This window comes from Octopus bimaculoides, chromosome 1 (assembly GCF_046866305.1).
Source record: "Octopus bimaculoides isolate indiv1 chromosome 1, ASM4686630v1, whole genome shotgun sequence".
Classification (NCBI taxonomy): Eukaryota; Metazoa; Mollusca; class Cephalopoda; order Octopoda; family Octopodidae; genus Octopus; species Octopus bimaculoides.
Genome location: NC_142928.1, coordinates 148,611,274 through 148,630,018, shown reverse-complemented (window position 1 = coordinate 148,630,018; position 18,745 = coordinate 148,611,274). Strand labels below are relative to the sequence as shown.

The 18,745-nt window shown below is 35.6% G+C and overlaps 1 protein-coding gene across 3 annotated transcripts in view; it reads left to right on the top strand.

The window, feature by feature from the left end:
* The first annotated feature begins 6,172 nt into the window (after window positions 1–6,172).
* The window catches only part of LOC106883579 (ATP-binding cassette sub-family C member 4), a 151,740-nt gene continuing 139,167 nt past the window's right edge, over window positions 6,173–18,745 (top strand). Inside the window, exon 1 of one of the 3 annotated variants that reach the window (XM_052971336.2) lies at window positions 6,173–7,723. In XM_052971336.2, coding sequence (XP_052827296.1) covers window positions 7,650–7,723 — 74 coding nt within the window. In that variant the 5' untranslated portion in view covers window positions 6,173–7,649. The remainder of the gene's footprint in view (window positions 7,724–18,745) is intronic. The other 2 variants (XM_052971338.2, XM_052971339.2) reach the window with 2 other exon arrangements.

The following is an 18,745-nucleotide window of genomic DNA, read 5'->3' as shown; positions in this document are numbered from 1 at the left end:
ATGCTGCACTACAGATGACATCATTTGGAGTCACAAGAGATTTAACTGAGCCAGGATTCATGCAAACTTTCAAGATCCAAGGTCAGATTTATCATTGGATTGTCTCTCTACTACCTCTGTCAAATGACTCACCAAAATCGGCCTTTCATTGTTTATAATGTGTACCTGTTTTTTGGTTACAAAATAAGCTACACAAAACGTGTTTTTGAATTACGTGTATTTATTTTATATACATATATGAGTTGAAAACTTTCTTTTAACATTTCACTTAACGTCTATGTTCCATGGTGGCATGGGTTGGAGGAACAGCCTGCTCGTAAAATTAACGTGCAAGTGGATGAGCACTCTACTCCATACAGAATCACACTTCATACACTAGCATCACACAATCTGCCCTTTACTCTGAAGGAAAGCCCTTTGTTGCCAGCAGTAGTAATAACTTCTTGAACTTTTTCCAATGAGTTCTGTAAATATGCTTTCTGCACTACTATGACAACTGCTAATTAGGTTGTTGGCACTCCGTCGCTTACGACGACGAGGGTTCCAGTTGATCCGATCACCGGAACGGCCTACTTGTGAAATTAACGTGCAAGTGGCTGAACACTCCACAGACACGTGTACCCTTAACGTAGTTCTCGGGGATATTCAGCGTGACACAGAGTGTGACAAGGCTGACCCTTTGAATTACAGGCACAACAGAAACAGGAAGTAAGAGTGAGAGAAAGTTGTGGTGAAAGAGTACTGCAGGGTTCGCCACCATCCCCTGCCGGAGCCTCGTAGAGCTTTAGGCGTTTTCGCTCAATAAACACACACAACGCCCGGTCTGGGATTCAAAACCGCGAGTCCGCTACCCTAACCACTGGGCCATTGCACCTCCACGCCGTAGATTAGTAAACAAAGAATCGTATATACTGTTTGGAAAACGAAACTCAGGAGGCGAGTGTGTGGTGTTGTTTTGCGTTTATAATAAAATAAATATATACAAATTATGAAACTAATTTTAAAAAATACAGTACAGTATTGTTTCTACTTCGCGGATTTTCACCTATTACGGCCGTGTTTGGAACATAACACCCGCGATAGTTGAGGGATTACGATAGATGTATGATTCTTCTTACTTATTTGAATTGTCTTGGATGTATACTCAGTAAACTGTAAATAACACTGGTCAACAAGTATTTTTCATCAAGCATATCTCAAGGTGTTCTTAGTATAGTGTTTAATGCTGATTTCAAATATACAATTAGTATTTTGACATCACATACAGTTTTCAAGATGAAAAAGGTTTTTGGTTTTAGCTCATGCATTATATAGACATTCAAATTAATGACGTGAATGCATGCATTTCATTTACATCATGGAAACATACCTTCAAATTAAACTACAATATTCATTGCTGCATAGTTCAGATGCAATATTTCATCATCTTAAATTAACCAATCAAGTTTTGTCTGATGAAATAGGTATTTCAACATCTCAAATTGTCCAGTCATAATTGGTCTGATGAAATATTTCGTCATCTCAAATTCAATATAAGTATAACCGTTTGTATCTATTTCCTTATTTTTTGTACAGTGTTAACAATGTCAAGACAGTATAGAAATCGTCCTGTTGTATTTTGTTGTCTGTGGACAATTTATTGTGAAAGCTCAAAAATGTACAATAACACCCGAGATCAAGAAGATTTATAAGCTATACTTTGCTTGTCCTCATGGAGATCAGGCCAGATTATGGGCACCACATTTTATCTGCTCAGCTTGCTCAAGTGGCTTATGTGACTGGTTCAATAATAATAAGAAGTTCATGCCTGTTGCTATTCCAATGATATGGAGGGAGCTGAAAGACCATTTTAATGACAGTTATTTTCACAAAGTAAATGTCACAAGATTTTCTCTGAAGAATAAGCACAAAATTGTGTATCCCAATTTGGATTCTGCAATAAGACCTGTGCTTCACAATGAAAGTCTGCCAATTCCATTTCCACCAGATAATGGTATTAAAACATCAGATAATGGTGCTGACTGTCACGAAGATTACATGGCTGATGACGATAGCTTTGAACCTCAGAAATTTTCCCAAGCTGAACTGAATGTACTTGTCAGAATCCTATCCCTCTCAAAAGGTAAAGCAGAACTGTTGGCATCAAGACTGAAGAAGTATCTGCTAGAGCACGGTGTTAGTATAACTTATTTTCAGCAAAGAAATGTAATCTACTAACATGTTTTTCTGTTGAAGGCCAACTTTGCTTTTGCAGTGACATCGATGAACTTTTCAAATGTTTATCACAAAATCATGATTGTGCAGAGTGGCGTTTGTTTATTAACTCTTCAAAACGAAGTTTAAAAGCTGTACTTCTCCATAATGGTAATTTGAAGCCTCCCATTCCTATTGCACACTCCTTTTATTTTCATGAATCATATGAGAATATGGAACCTTTACTTCATGCCATTGCCTATGAAAGATACTCATGGAAAATATGTGGAGATTTAAAAGTCATTGGAATGTTAATGGGAATGCAGTCAGGTTTCACAAAATATTGTTGTTTCTTGTGTCTGTGGGATAGCTGGGCAACTAACAGACATGATTCGGAATCAAACTGGCAGACAAAAACATCATACCAACCAGGACTGTCTAGCATCAAGAATACACTTCTTGTACATCCATGTAATGTCCTATTGCCTCCTTTGCACATAAAGCATGTACTGATGAAGCAGTTTGTAAAAACACTAGGGAAGAGAGGGTTTGAGTATACTGTAGAAAAGTTTCCCAAAATCACACAGGCAAAGTTGAAAGATGTTGGACCCCAAATTAGAGAAGTACTCAAAGATGTCAACTTGAAGACAACACTGGATGAACTGGAACTGCCTGCCTGGAATGCTTTCAATTGGATTTGTGAGAATTTCTTGGGCAACAAGAAGGCAATGGACTACAAGGATGGCATAAAGAATCTTCTGAAATGTTACTCAGCAATGGGTTATTATGTCACTGAAAGTTCACTTCTTGGACTCCCATCTGGATTTCTTCACAGATAACTTTGGAGCAGTGTCTGATGAACATGATGAAAGATTTCACCTGGAGAAATGGTACCAAGACTTCTGGAATTACAGTATGCTGGATGACTACCGCTGGACACTTTACCATGATCATCCAGATCAAGAATACTCTAGGAAATCCAAATCACAATGTTTCTAACTCTGTTGTTCTAACTTTGTTTTATCTGACCCATTTTTTGTGTATTCACTCTTTGTAGAATGATAGTGATGATTTTTAATTCAATAAACTCATTTACTTTCTAAAAATAATATGTCCTTGTTCATTACTTTAATGATTTCATATATACAAATATGTAAATATTTGCATGTATCTACTGAAAAACTGATATGTGCTGTATACAAATGGTGTGAAATTTTAAAATCAACATGAAAAATTAGTCTAAGAAAGTTGGTTTGCATGCATAACGAGTATAATACATTTAATTTTGTTGACTAGTGTAATCCAATGAAGCAAACTCAGGGTTTTCTCATTAAGTGAAATACATTGAGATTGTTTGCAAATAGTCCCAGGTTATTTCATATCATTTGATGTGGTTAGTCAGAACTTGGATTATACTAGAGTGCTTGAATAGTACCTACCTGGATCTATTATCCCTATTTATTCACTATATATATATATATATATATATGTATATGTGTGTGTGTGTATATATATATATATATATATATATATATATATATATATATATATATATATAGACGGTTTAGATATAGATTCAAGGCTTGAATATGGTACTTATGCGAAGTCACCCTGATAGACCCTGCTATGTCAAGATGGACTTATATATTCTTCCTCACATTTGGATTTTATGTATGCCCTCTCCCACTTGGTTTTAATATGTTGCCACATTTGTAATATGTCTTTTTTCTGCATTTTTCGTGCAGCTGAAGATTGCTCTTCATATTGCATTTAAGGTAATGCTCACATTACTTAAATAAATTGAAGTAGCATGAAACGTGCGTACTGCAATCACTTTTGAAATCCGTGTTGCTTATTGTTTGATTATATATATATATATATATATTTATATATATATATATATATATATATATATATATATATATATATATATACAGTACTGAATTAGCCATTAAGCAAAATAAGCATGTGCTTAGGGCATCAAGGGAAGAAGGGGGCACCACAGAAATGTTAAATGGTTTACAACACAAAAGAAATCACTTTAAACTGACTAAAATAAAATTTGGGATGCTTTTACCTCTACTAAGTATAGATGCAGATGTGTTACCTAAGATTAATTTTGAGGATCTGATCAAAGACTTTGCAATTAAAAAAGGTAGGAGGAAACTTTTCAAATATAAGGTGGAAGTATACAAAAATAAACATTATTTTCCCTCTTACTGTTTCGTTTTGTTTTGAAAAATAAAAAAGTTATTCTATGGTTTGTTATTATTTACATTTTGAGTTACATAATCTTTTATGGGGGCACCAAAATATTTTAAGTGGTTAGGGCCTCAATGGGTCTTAATCCAGCCCATATATATATATATATATATAAAATTAGAAATATTGCATTTCTAAATATCTCAGAGAGAGTTATGCAGTAGCAGTATGATAAAGTGAGGGCTTGTTGCCAATTTAATGTGGCAGTCCCAGGAAAGGGAAGAATGCTACTGCCGTTTAGCCCCAAGAAACACTGTTCTGTGTCTTTATGTTTTCAAGCATGGGAGATAAGCACTTACACCCAACAAAGCCAGCATCCAGAGACTAGTTTCAGGGTAATTGCTCTTCATCAGTCTGGAGTGGCTTGGCCTTGCTAGATTGATTCTTTTTGATGTAGAGTAAATTTTGACCAACCGCCTACTTGATAACAAGGTTGTGAAGGAAAGTATCTTGTTTTAACCATCTTCCTTTAACTCTTAAGGTCTTGCAGTCTTTTATAGCCCCTGACATTGTGATCATTTGTAGCATATGAATTAAGGATTTGCATTCTCTCCCCAAGGTCCCAAGTTCAGGAAGGTTGGTATACATACTGCTGCTTCAATAATAGGTATGAAGCTCAAAGTGTGTCTTAGGTACTGGATTTGCAAACTCCTTATCAATGGTCCATAGATGTCTTTTTTCTCTTATACTATTCTAACCACATTTGTGTCCAGAGCGCAGCTGATTTCCACAATAGAACATCTTTTCCTTGTGGTCCCACATGACGATATCTGACTGGTTGTGTTTTAACTTCATGGCTGTTTTAATTTTTAAGTTCCACTAATATTCTAGTGGCCAACTGGTCTCAATATGGTCAACTTTGTTTATAAGAATTTTCTGTTTTGTCATCCTGTTCCAGACTGTTCTGGCCAGTGCATTATGCCTCATGAGAAGACATTCTCTCACAGTTGGCAATAATGTGGTTGATGTCTTCAGTCTACATTTGTTGTCTGTCAATATTTTCTGCCATTTATACTGTAGATACTTGTTAAGGATCGTTTGTTCTTGGATTGCGTAGATGTAGCCATAAGAGTATGTATGTATGATTTTTCTTTCAGTTTTATCTAAGTTCTTCATGAGAAAGTTCAAGCTGGTTGCTAGCAAAGTAACAAGACTGTTTGAGTTAAGCGAGTTCCTGGGTTTTGTGAACGTGTGGATAAGTTGGTGTTGGTTGAACTGTTGATGCATACACCCAAGTGTGTGGATCTATTCACATAAAAATCTCAGATGGATGAAGGCGGTGAGCTGGTAGAAACGTTAGCACGCCGGGCGAAATACTTAGCGGTATTTTGGCTGCCGTTACGTTCTGAGTTCAAATCCCGCCGAGGTCGACTTCGCCTTTCATCCTTTCGGGGTCGATAAATTAAGTATTAGTTACGTACTGGGGTCAATGTAATCGACTTAATCCGTTTGTCTGTCATTGTTTGTCCTCTCTATGTTTAGCTCCTTGTGGGCAATAAAGAAATAAGAATCTCAGATAGATAGATGTATGTCATTATTCAAGATTTCTTGCCAATAGAGAAAGAACTGGTTTCTAACCGAAGGATCCAAGGTTCCTTCATTGGAATTTAAACATCAACAACTGGGTATTTATGTATGTGTGTGTGTGTATGTATGCATGTATGTAAGTAGGTAGGTAGATACGTACGTAAATACATAGAAAAACTTTTAAAAAATTAGTTCAAAGAAACCAGTGTTAGTCTGTGTCCGAAGTAAAATAAACCAGTTAAAAACATTAGTAATATTGGATTAAGTTAGTGTACCGCGAGGAGAGGTAAATTCCGAAATTTTGGGCAGTGCCCTTATTTCTGCAAAGAAAACTTTCAACAGACACAAAACTCATTCCTTCTCACAGTACACCCACGCACTTTACGAATTTTTGTCAACAAAGAGATTTTTTTATTTGGTAGGTGTACAAGTAACGATGGCCTTTGACGAGCGTGACTGTACGAGATATAGCATGGAACGGTGCTAATAATTAGACAAGTAAAACCCAAAATTTAAATATCGATTATTTTATATATTGAATGCTTACAAAAACAAAGTAAGAAAAAAATTAACGGTGCAGTTTTAATACTTATAATACTTAATATTAAAACAACAAATTATTTCCATATATTTTATTACTTTTTAAACAATCGTATTTACATTAAAATGTGAAACCTTTAAAAACAGAACAGATTTTAATCCCTCCAAGGCCTAGTAAATTATCTGAAGTGTTCAAACGATATTTTTTTTACAAATATGAAATAAAATAGTGGCGATCTACTCCTATTATTGATAACTCATTACTCTTCTTACAAGAAAAAAAAAGCCTGCATATAAAACAATGAAAGTTTAGAAGGGTAGTTCTCTTTTACATATTGGTGTCCTTACATAATTGTTAAGTAACTTTCGAAGCATCCATAGAAGCTTTTGAAAATATTCATGCCAAGTTGTCAGATTAATTTAAAATATAAACAGATATTGGATACTTGAACATTTATCCAAAATATTTTATTGGACTTATACTAAATTAAATTTCTTTTTTATAATAATTCCATTCTCATCTCGGGTGCTTTATACAAATAAGTAAGCCTTAAGTGTGCGTCTTCTCTCTAGACGAATTTTTGTGGGAGGTGCTGTACTTTTGCCGACGGCGAAGGGTTTGCAGCTTTTTTAATAACTGCTTTCAATCAACGTTTGATTGTAAGGTGACACATGCTACACTGAATCAATAATTTCCTAAAGGTAATAAACATTCACAGGGAATAACTAGATCGTTCGTTCAAGCTTTCGCAAAAAACTGTTGTCTAAATTTAGCTTATCTGTGTTACTAACTGCTTAATGACAACAACTACAACAAAGGAAATGACAATTGAATTCCTGCACTCGGCTGTATCAGGTCCTCAATCATTCATCTGGCTAACCATAAGCAAACCACTTCAGTTTAGTTCCAAAGTAAATCATATGGAAACAGAAATATTCTACGAAAACTGCTATCATCATTGTCCTCCTACTTCAACAAACTGTAATAAATGAATTAATTAAATTAAAAAAATAAAGAAACGATAAAGCATTCACTTACTCTAACTTCCCCCAAATCCTCCGAAGAAAAACAGAGAAAAGAAAATTATTGTCGTCATTATCGGTAAAACAGTCGATAGACAGACAGCATGGAGAAAGCAAAGCAGCATTATAACCCTAATCCGATGATGAAAGCGAATTTTATTTCCAAGTTGTTCTACTGGTGAGTAGTAATTTTTACTTCTTTAGATCGTTTTACACACGCTAACTTTTTCGTTTTATCCTTAGCTTCTTCAGGTTATATAATATTGTCGTTATCCATTTTAGCCACATCACCGCAAATCTTGAATAAATATAATCGCGAGAAAAGTTGCATGTACTTTGTACAAGTACTAATTATCTTATACCGTACATAGGATGGTTGCGTATGGGAAAACGCATTATATTGTTCAGTTGTCTAGTTATCAATATAAACAAAGTTGCGGTGGAGTGAGAGAGACGTAAACGATAATCCGCTAACGTGGTCTTTCGACTTGTTAAATGTTAAAAAATGTAGCTGCCAAATTTTACTCAAATCGCGCCTTATAATCTTAAACAATAGGAAGGATACATTAGATTACGTAGTCCAAGATATACTCTCTCTCTCTCAAAAAAAAAAAAAAAGTGAGATGGTCTGCTGGATTATAGTTGACGTAGGATTAAAGAACAAGGATCTAAGTATTTTCTGTATATTCCAGTTACATTATAAACTATATGTACAATGTAGCGGCCTCGCGGTCTTTCGACCTAATAAAAATAGCAAAAAAATCTTTCATTTTTCACACCCTACCTATTTGGAAAAAGCACACATAGGAGAACGTATTCCTAGAAATATATTTCCCAGCAAAAGGTTAAGTGGTCACTGTTGGAATGTCTTTGATCATAGGTTTGCCGGATCAAGGCTGACATGGGACTAAATGACCAGCGCGATGTTAAATAATTAGCATGATATGACCGCAAACTTACGCTTTGTAAATAGTTTTTATACAATAGATAGATAGATAGATAGGGTCCCATAATATCAGAATTTGTAATGAAAACAATTTCCAAAGGATGAGAAGAGGGGTTTCGGGAAATTCACATGAGGTTGCTTTCTTTCCTCATAACTTTCAGGACAAAAAAAAAAAAAATGGATATTTCTTAATAGAATTTTTACAAATATCTTTCAAATTTAAATTACGATTATATTGGAATTTAATGTTAAAAAAGAATTGGTAGCCGCGCGCGCAAACACACACACACACACACACGCACATCTATAAAACGAAAATTGTGATGAGTGTTAGTATGTATGTGTGCGTGCTCACCAGTTTTTTTGTTTTTTTTTTTATCATATTAAATTCCAATATATGTAATCCTTTCAGATGGTGTAGATTAAGATGTAACACTGCTTATTTCATTAATCTAGTTTTATACAATTAAATTAGACAATTGGACAAAACAGAGAACACAACTGAAAAAAATTAAAAAGAAAAAAAGTGAGAAAGAAAAAAGAAAAAAAAATCAAAACAATTCACCACTTTAGATTGAAAAGTTGAAGGCGCTGGGAAACCTCTCTAATGGCTATTGAAGCATGCTTGCAGCGTTGCCGTGGGTGATGGTGAAAGCTGATGCGCTGGAACAGCCAAGCGCCCTCATGAGTCTCACCAGTTACCTCCGCTAGGCGAGTTGCCAGTGAAGACAGGAATTCTGCTGTTAGCGGTCAGAACCCACCAAAAGTTTTGAATGCCACAGGATGGAAAATGTAGCTGGCATTTCAGGATCTTGCTCTGCTCGGCCATAGAAGCTGTGGATCTCATCCTGACCGCAGCATCCAGGATGTGAGAAGAAGCAAAGGAGTCTCTAACTGTAACATCCCAGACAAAGCATCTGCCTCGCAACCAGGGGCACAGGGTGAAGCCGTTTGATCTTTTCCCATCATATCTGGACAATCCAGACGGTTTTTAATGTTAAAAAAGAATTGGTAGCTGCGTGCGCGAGCACACACACACACACACACACATCTATAAAACGCAACTTGAAATTTCAGAAAAAAAATTGTGATGAGTGTTAGTATGTACGTGTTAGGGGATGTTTGTCTGGGCCAAGCTCCTCTTGAGTATCAGGTTCAACTCCATATGACACACGAAGCTACCAGCATTCAGGCGGCAAGAAAGACCATGGAGCCCTGTGGAGTCAAGGAACCTGCCACAATAACACATCAAACCCGTGCATACATCAGCTCTCACTCCGAGGGCAATGGAGACATGAAGTTCGTCCAAGCTGAGTAGGCCACCAACATTAGCCACAAGGATATCAGAATTTAATGATAAAGGAAAAAAAAAAAAACTGGTGAGCACACACACATACATGCTGACACTCATCACCGTGTGAATTTTCCAAAACTGCTCTCCTCACACTCGGAAAATATTTTTCACTGCAAATTCTGATATAACTGTAATCTACACCAGCTGAAGCATATTTGTAGAAAATTTCATTAAAAATTATTCATTTTTCTGAAAGTTATGAGGAAACAAAACCCGACGGTATGCCTGTATTGATACATGTAAATAATCATATGGATATTTATTTATATGAACTTCTCATACTGTCTGTCTGTCCACACACATATTTCACTATTTCGTTGACCACTCATCAGAGGACTAATATCTCAGTCTGCCTCTGCCAAGAAGAGAACTTGTAGCTACTTATTAATTATTTAATCATGCCACTAATTAACAGGCACCGTGCAAATTAACCTAGACATGGAAGCTAAGTTCTAGTTTGTACTTAATTTATATAACTTCTTCTTCTTGTGGAGGCATAATGGCCCAGTGGTTAGGGCAGCGGACTTGCGGACATAGGATCGTGGTTTCGATTCCCCGACCGGGCTTTGTGAGTGTTTATTGAGCGAAAACACCTAAAGCTTCACGAGGCTCCGGCAGAGGATGGTGGCGAACCCTGCTGTACTCTTCCACCACAACTTTCTCTCACTCTTACTTCCTGTTTCTGTAATTCTGTAATTCAAAGGGTCAGTCTTGTCACGCTGAATATCCCTGAGAACTACGTTAAGGCTACACGTGTCTGTGGAGTGCTCAGCCACTTGCACGTTAATTTCACGAGCAGGCTGTTTCGGTGATCGGATCAACTGGAACCCTCGACGTTGTAAGCGATGGAGTGCCAACAACAAATATAACTTCTTGCCGTAATTTCTCTTCCTGGGGATAGGAATGAAGGATACTTATTTATCTTTGATGAATGATCTACTTATGAAATTGTAGGAACAGGTTCCTTTGTTTTCTGTGTGTGCAAAAAGAATAAGAGGCTTCACAGCAAAAAGCTTCAAATTTGCAGTTTAACTATTTTTAGATTTGTCTTAGCTTTTCTAATACACACTGTATCACAAATATGTGTATTTGTGTGTGTGTGTGCATGTGCATGCACATCACATACACACACACACAGATGAGTGATGAAAAGGATATGTGACAAAGCCCTGAGTGATGGATATTAGAGAGATTAGACTGTGTCACAAAAGCAAAAGTTGATTTCATAATGTACATACATACAAACACACAAAGATGCATACACATGTACATACATTTATACATAAAAAAACCCCTCTCGTAACTTTATCCTTTACAGAAAGAAAACAGACCAATGAACACAGCTATATATACCTACGCCCCCAGAAAAAAATTATACATATGACACCACTACACATACCAAATTACGGACATGTAAACACACCAACACCAGTTGTCAAGCAATGGTGGGGGGGGGGGACAAACACAGACTCACACATACACACATATTTATATATATACACGAATGAGTGGACAAACGAAAGAAGGGCACTCAAATTTTCTATTGAGAGTTACACGTATGGATCAAAATAGTTTGATTTCAATTCTTTGGTACTTCAAGTTTCAAGTATGATTCTACTCTGCACCGCCTGCACCAAGGTCACCATCACCAACCAACCTCATGAGCAGGACAGTCAATTACCAATCCTTAACACTTACCAATTCCTAATGTTTATCAATCCCTAATGCTTGTTATGTGCATAGAACTAGCTTCAGAAAATGAAAACAGGCTGAATATCTGGAAGTAATACCTAAACAAAAAAAGATATTAAATTGTTACCCCCCCCCCCCCCCCCCCCCAAAAAAAAAACATGAGTGCTTAGTACAAGGAAAAGAAAAAAAATGAGGGAATGGTGCTGGAAAGGAAAAAAGAATAAAAGAAATTCCACTTCCTCACAGTAGTTGAAATCTCAAAAGGGAAGATGTTGTGATGACAGTTACGATGCCCCATTGTGAGAGATAGGCTGGTCTGAGTAAAGTATAAATAGTAATGATCTGAGTGAGTTCAAGAAGTTAGAGTTCGGAGTTGAGTGAAGTTCGTGTTAGTTCACAGTGAAGTCGCAAGGTTAGTTCACTAGGAATACTGATTGTTGGTTCATAAAGAGATTTGTTAATTCATTACATTGTTTTTACTATTGTCTGGTTATCTTATTTATTGTACGTAACAAATTACATTACAACAGTTTTACATCTGCTTTTCCCAATGAGCATAGGTTGAATGGGTTGTCATAGTCCAAGTTAGCTCTTATTCAGAATTACTACACTAATAAATTATACTTTCTATTTTTGGCATGGCTAGGAGCTCTTCCTATCACCAACCAATCTACTGCTGCACTTTTTCATCACACCAGTGTCAGAATGATTGTTTTGTCTCTATCAGATCTATGCTGTCTTCACTACCCTACATAGTTTCTGTTTGTTTGTTCAGCAGCACAGGAGGGTTAACCTTTCCTCTTCAGATAGAAGAGGGTATGGTGAAAGAGGATCAGAGTATGAAGTTGATAGAGGTAAGATTAATAGAAGAGAACCAGAGTGAGAGAATAATATAAGAATGATTGAAAAAAGAAAGAGAGAGTGATTGTTACATAACAGCTGTTAGTTAGTGGATTCATTAGAAACAACAAGTGCATCATGATCGGGAAAAAGAGCAGGTTAGAAGAGATATGAGGGTGATAGAAGAGGAAGTACTGAGATTGAGAGAGTGATCAGAGAGAAAGAGAGCGACGACTGAGGGAGAGTAAGTGATGGATGCTAACAATAACTAATAGAATAGGGAATAAAGTAAGTGCGAGTGATGGACAGTAATGGAAATGAGTGATGGTGAACGAATGGCAGTGATAGATGTCGATAAGGAGTGATAAGAGAGGGAATAATAGGAGAGATAGAAAGAGTGATAGCTAGCAATAGAGGAATGATTTGAATATAAACTGATTCAGTGTTATGCCATCCTTGGTTACAAGGGTGAATAAGAGAGATAGAGATATAGTGGTAATAAACAGAGACATTGATTGGAGAAAGTAGGAATAATAGCTGAGAGTGTAAGGAAAAGAGGAGGAAAGTGATCCATGTTATATTTAGCAAGTTGTGTGACCAGATTAATTTTTTTTTATTACTAGTTCAGCAAGTATTTAATCTTGTTGCTTTGTATTTTCTGAGATTACACTTCTCTCATGATTGATTTTTATCCCTTTGAAGAGGAGAAAGATACACTTTAATCACTTGGCATACACTTTAATCACTTGGCTAAGTTTGTTAACTATGTACATTATTAGAATTATATTATTATTATTTTAAGGAATTACATAGCTACCATAATAGAGTGACATTCTGGATATTTTCAATTAATTAAAATTACACCTGTAATAAAAAGAATATTCATTAACATTAAAGATAATTTTTGTTAAAAATACTAAGGGAGACAACTCCATAATTTAAATTAAGTAAAAATTGAATGAGGATAGCAGTGGTGAGTAATTCTGATCTTTGACAAGAACAATGACTACTCCAGATATATTTTAGTATTATTAGACTTCTAAGTAAAGTATAGTCTAATGAAATCTAAAGTGATTGAGAGAGTGAAGATTTTGAGTGTAAAAACATCCACTGAAAAAACATTCATTGATAAGGCACATTAAAATAATTAAAATAATGGGTATTTCCTAAGATACCTTCTGTAATATATATTCATACACTGCATGTTAAATTATTAGGCAGCTCAGTCTTTTCGCAATAACAGAGTATTTATTCGTTTGAATCCAGATATTTTTCCACTGTATGATGATAACACCCATCTGCATGTACCGTACCAAAATAAATCTGATCCACCCATACATAAAGAAACAGCAGCCATTTTTGTTAATAGGCATCATTTTTGCCATCCTAAATTATTAGGTTGGTCTAATAAAAATGCTAATTATGCAAAAGCAAAAGCAAAGTGGCAGTCCTATTCAAGATGATGTTACTACCTCTTAGGCACAGAAAAAACCTTTTGGGAAAAGATGTTTTCCTGGGGCTAAGAAGTAGGACTGCCACTTTGCCGTGACAAATTGACTTTATATATATATATATATATATTTAGGTAGGGGCTAACATATCTAGTGTAATGAGCAAAGGTAAAAACATTATTTTAAAACACTCTGTCAACAGTAGATGATTAGTAGAATGCTGGACAGGTCATGTAGTATTAAATTATTTCCCTCCATTTTCTAATTTCAAATCCTGTCAAAGCCTATTTCAGTTGTCATCCTTTCAAAATATTTAAATTTAATATCAGTCAAGTATTAGAATCAGTGTAATCGACTTTATCCTTTGTGAAAATGGGGAACCATTTATTTATGCTGAGAATTATTATTTGCCATTTCTTTGACTTAAGATGGTGCCCCAACATGGCTGAAACAAGTTAAGAAAAGAAGATGCTTACTCTTACTATGTCTTCAATTATTTCTGAAAACATATTACCTTTTACTTATTTCATGACTGTGACCATGCTGGAGCACCGCCTTCAAGAATTTTTAGTCAAATGAATCGATCCCAGTACTTGATTTATTTTTTTAAAGCCTGGTACTTATTCTGTTGGTCCGTTTTGCTAAACTGCTGTTACAAATACACAAACACACTAACAGCAGTTATCAAGTGGTAGTGGAGGGAAAAATACACACACAAAGATGCATGCATACACACACATATATGACTGACTTCTTTAAGTTTCCATCTATCAAATCCACTCACAAGGCTTTGGTTGGCCCAAGCTATGGTAGAAGACACTTGCCCAAGGTGCCACTCAGTGGGACTGAACTCAGGACCATGTAGTTGGGAAGCAAGTTTCTTACCACATAGCCATGCCTGTATCTATAAAACAAATATTTCCTTTCTTTCTCATGGCCATCTATAATATAGAATAACTGCTTAGATTTCTGAATTGCTTTTAATCTGTTATATATGTTCATAATATGATATATATGTATATATGTATATATATGTATATATGTATATATATATATATATATATATATATATATATATATATATATATATATATATATATATATATATATATATATATATATAAAAGAGATCGACAGAATAAGTACTAGGCTTACATATATATATATATATATATATATATATATATATAAGCCTAGTACTTATTCTGTCGATCTCTTTTGCCGAACCACTAAGTTACGGGGATGTAAACACACCAGCATCAGTTGTTAAGTGATGTTGGGCGGGACAAACACAGACACACAAACATATACACACACACATACATACATACATATATACGACGGTCTTCTTTCAGTTTCTGTCTACCAAATCCACTCACAAGGCTTTGGTCGGCCTGAGGCTGTAGTGGAAGACACATGCCCAAGGTGCCATGAGGTGGGACTGAACCCGGAACCATGTGGTTCGTAAGCAAGCTACTTACCACACAGCCACTCGTACGCCTATATATATATATGTGTGTGTGTGTGTGTGTGTGTGTGTGTGTGTGTGTATGTGTGTGTTTATGGATATATGTCTATATATACGTAAGTGTATGTGCATGTGTATGTATTTGTATATGTGTGTATGTATATATGTATGTATATGGGTGTGTGCATATATGTATGTATGTAGACACATACATGTATGTGTGTGTTTGTATGTATGTATATACATATCTGTATGGATGTATTGATATGCCTATATTGTGTGGATGTGTATGTGTGTGTGTGTGTGTGTGTGTGCGCACATGTATGGATTTATACCCTTGGGCCTGGCAAAGAGTTTGACCAAAGCACACACCAATGCACCCATGCACTCACATGCATACCCCTATAAGGCAGATACCCTACAAAAGAGACTGTCTCCTTGCTCCCAACGTATACCCCATCACATTTATTGTACCCCACACACACACATTACACACCGCACGCAAACTGATCCCCCCTCCCACGACCTTATCCTTTACAGAAAGAAAACAGACCAATGAATAGAGCCATATATACCTACAACACTGGAAATAATCCCCATCTCCACTGGAGCACCACACTTAATGCACACTTCCCTTACAAATGCTTTAAGATAACTCTTACCAGTCTCACAGAATACCCAACAAAGGGGCATAACTCCTAACCTAATCCCCTGGCCCTTTTTCGTTTCACCACCCTTTTTCACAGCAGCTGCTGACAGGTTGTGCCAATTCACCTCCGACACTACAGACCAGTTGCCATATTCCCTTTCAATTTGGTTACTTCTGACGAGTGTAAGGTTATGTAATCAGATTGTTACCTAACACTCCATTGTATTTCTTCCGCGAAACCGATTGGTAAAATCAGCCATGATGGATATATAATACTATATAATTTGGATGATACACACACTCTATTGACAGATACATGAATGCATCTTGTCTCTGACTTAAGGTCTCTTAGACAACTCACGCACGTATATATATATATATATATATATATATATATATATATAGCAAAACAAAGAGGGATTAGTAATCTAAGCAAAATACGTCTTGAACTCTCTGTAGATAAAAAGAGATCAGACTAACAAAAAAGTCCTGTGATTGGTATTGTACTCCAGGTAATGTAAAATCATCATCCATCACCAGTCAAATTTATGAATATATGGTTCTATATTGAGTGATGCATAAAATAGACATAAATATTGGATTACATACATTTATCTATTCATTGTATGCTTGCAGCTGTTTCAGATATGTTTTTGTGTGTGTTCATGGTTCAGTTTTGTCAATCAGTTGACTAACTGAAAATATAGGAAACCACCACCCTAAGCTATATTCTTCAGAGCTGAAACAAACCAAATACCAAAGAAACAGAAAAAGTTATAGAACTAGGTCACTTATTTCAGGCCATCAACATATCTGATTGAACCATGAGTGAATAGTATTGAGGTTCAATAAAAGAAATTTGATATCCCACTACTTCCTTATGGTTAGTGTCAGAATGCTTCTGATTACTGCTGTATTTTGTTCATTTTTGTATTGAAATTGATTTTCTAGAAGTAACTGACAATTTCTGTTACCCAGATACCCTGAAGTGCATAAGATACCAATATAATCAAAGCAATCCCTCACTATTCAGGGTATCTGGGTAACAGAAATTGTCAGTTACTTCTAGAAAATCAATTAGTGAGGGATTGCTTTGATTATATTGGTATCTTATGCACCTCCTCATTTACCCACCAGTGCTGCTAACCATCTCTCCCTCTATCTCAGGTCACTTGCATTTCATGACCATCTTACTTATTATTTGTACTCTCCCTTACCAGCTAACTTTGATACTACTATCCAGTGACAGACTGGCCAAGTTGCCAGCTTGCCCCATGGCAAGTGGGCTCCTGCACCATTAGAATCCATATATGAGGGCCTATCTCCTCAAGTTTGAGAATTTTTTATTCATTCCTGGAAGAATGCATTAATTATTTCAGCCTGGCCGTGTTTGTAGACAGTTGAAAAGAATACTTTTAACAAAAAAAAAAAAAAAAAAAACTGTCTCACTATTGACCATTGCAATGAATATGACTTGCACCCACCACTTTTTTTTTTACTTCCAAACATGTAGCTACCATTAGTAACTCTCTAATGATATGCACCACTGTAAGAGAGAGAGAGAGAGAGGGACACTGCTTTTTCTATCCCTCCACCTTACACCTCTAAACCTGGCTCTCCCAATTTTCTTGTTCTTCACTATTTCCCCAATCTCTGTCTTCCATTGTCATTCTTTTCTTTTTCCCCTTCACTTTAGTTCAACTTTTGAAATCACTCAATGTTGGAAATTTTAGTTGTTAAATCACTCATAATTTGATTTATGGGGTTATTGTAGATAATTAACATCAAATCAAGCCCATATGTATATTATATCTTACATATGAAAATATCCCTTCATTTCTGTTGTATAGTGAAACTGTATACCCCTCCCGGTAAAAAGTAAAAAGTTCCACAAGTTCATTCACAGCAGACGTTTTTTGGTTGCAAATGGACCATAGACCTCTAATAACAATATACAGATCCAAGAAAGGAATCCTGACACATACGGCAATGTTTGACATTGGTGTGTATAATATATAATTTTTTATGTATGGCATTTAAAACTGCTACATTAGGTAACTGTCTTATAGAGATATAAATAGTACAGTCTAAGAAATTGTACTACAAATATATTCAAGAGACAAGGAGACAAGTGTACTGTGACTTAATCTATTATGCTGTTACCTGGCACACAAGAGATTAGTTCAGTGGGACTGTTTCCCTTTCCTGTCTCATATTTGTACCTGTTTGATCTAATATCACTTGACGTCGAAAGTTGTAGCAGTTCACTGACTATCATCATGCTTTTCATTGACAAGTACAAAGAAACATTTTATTGATAGCTCTTTAGCAAAGTGTAGCCATACTATATCTTGCTGAATTGTTAGCAAGCTAATTGCTATAAAAATATACTAAATCATTGATTTAGTAGTGTGGAGAAAAGTAAATAACAATTGAATGTTTTTTCTTTCTTTTTTTTATATTCTATTATCTTCATGATAGTTCAACTTGGTTATATATTAGTGAGAATATACTAATATCATTTTTGTTTTAGTACATATGAAAATGCACTTCATCTGTTAATTCAGGGATCAGTAATTTATTTTTGAAATGGCCCACTTTTGATCTTTTTTCACATTTAATAATAGCCCATATGTATATTATATCTTACGTATAAAAATTTTCCTTCATTTCTGTTGTATAGTGAAACTGTATACCCCACCTGGTAAAAATTAAAAAGTTCCACAGGTTCATCCATGGCAGACATTTTTGGTTGCAAATGGACCATAGACCTCGGCACATATGGCAAACAGACTGCAGC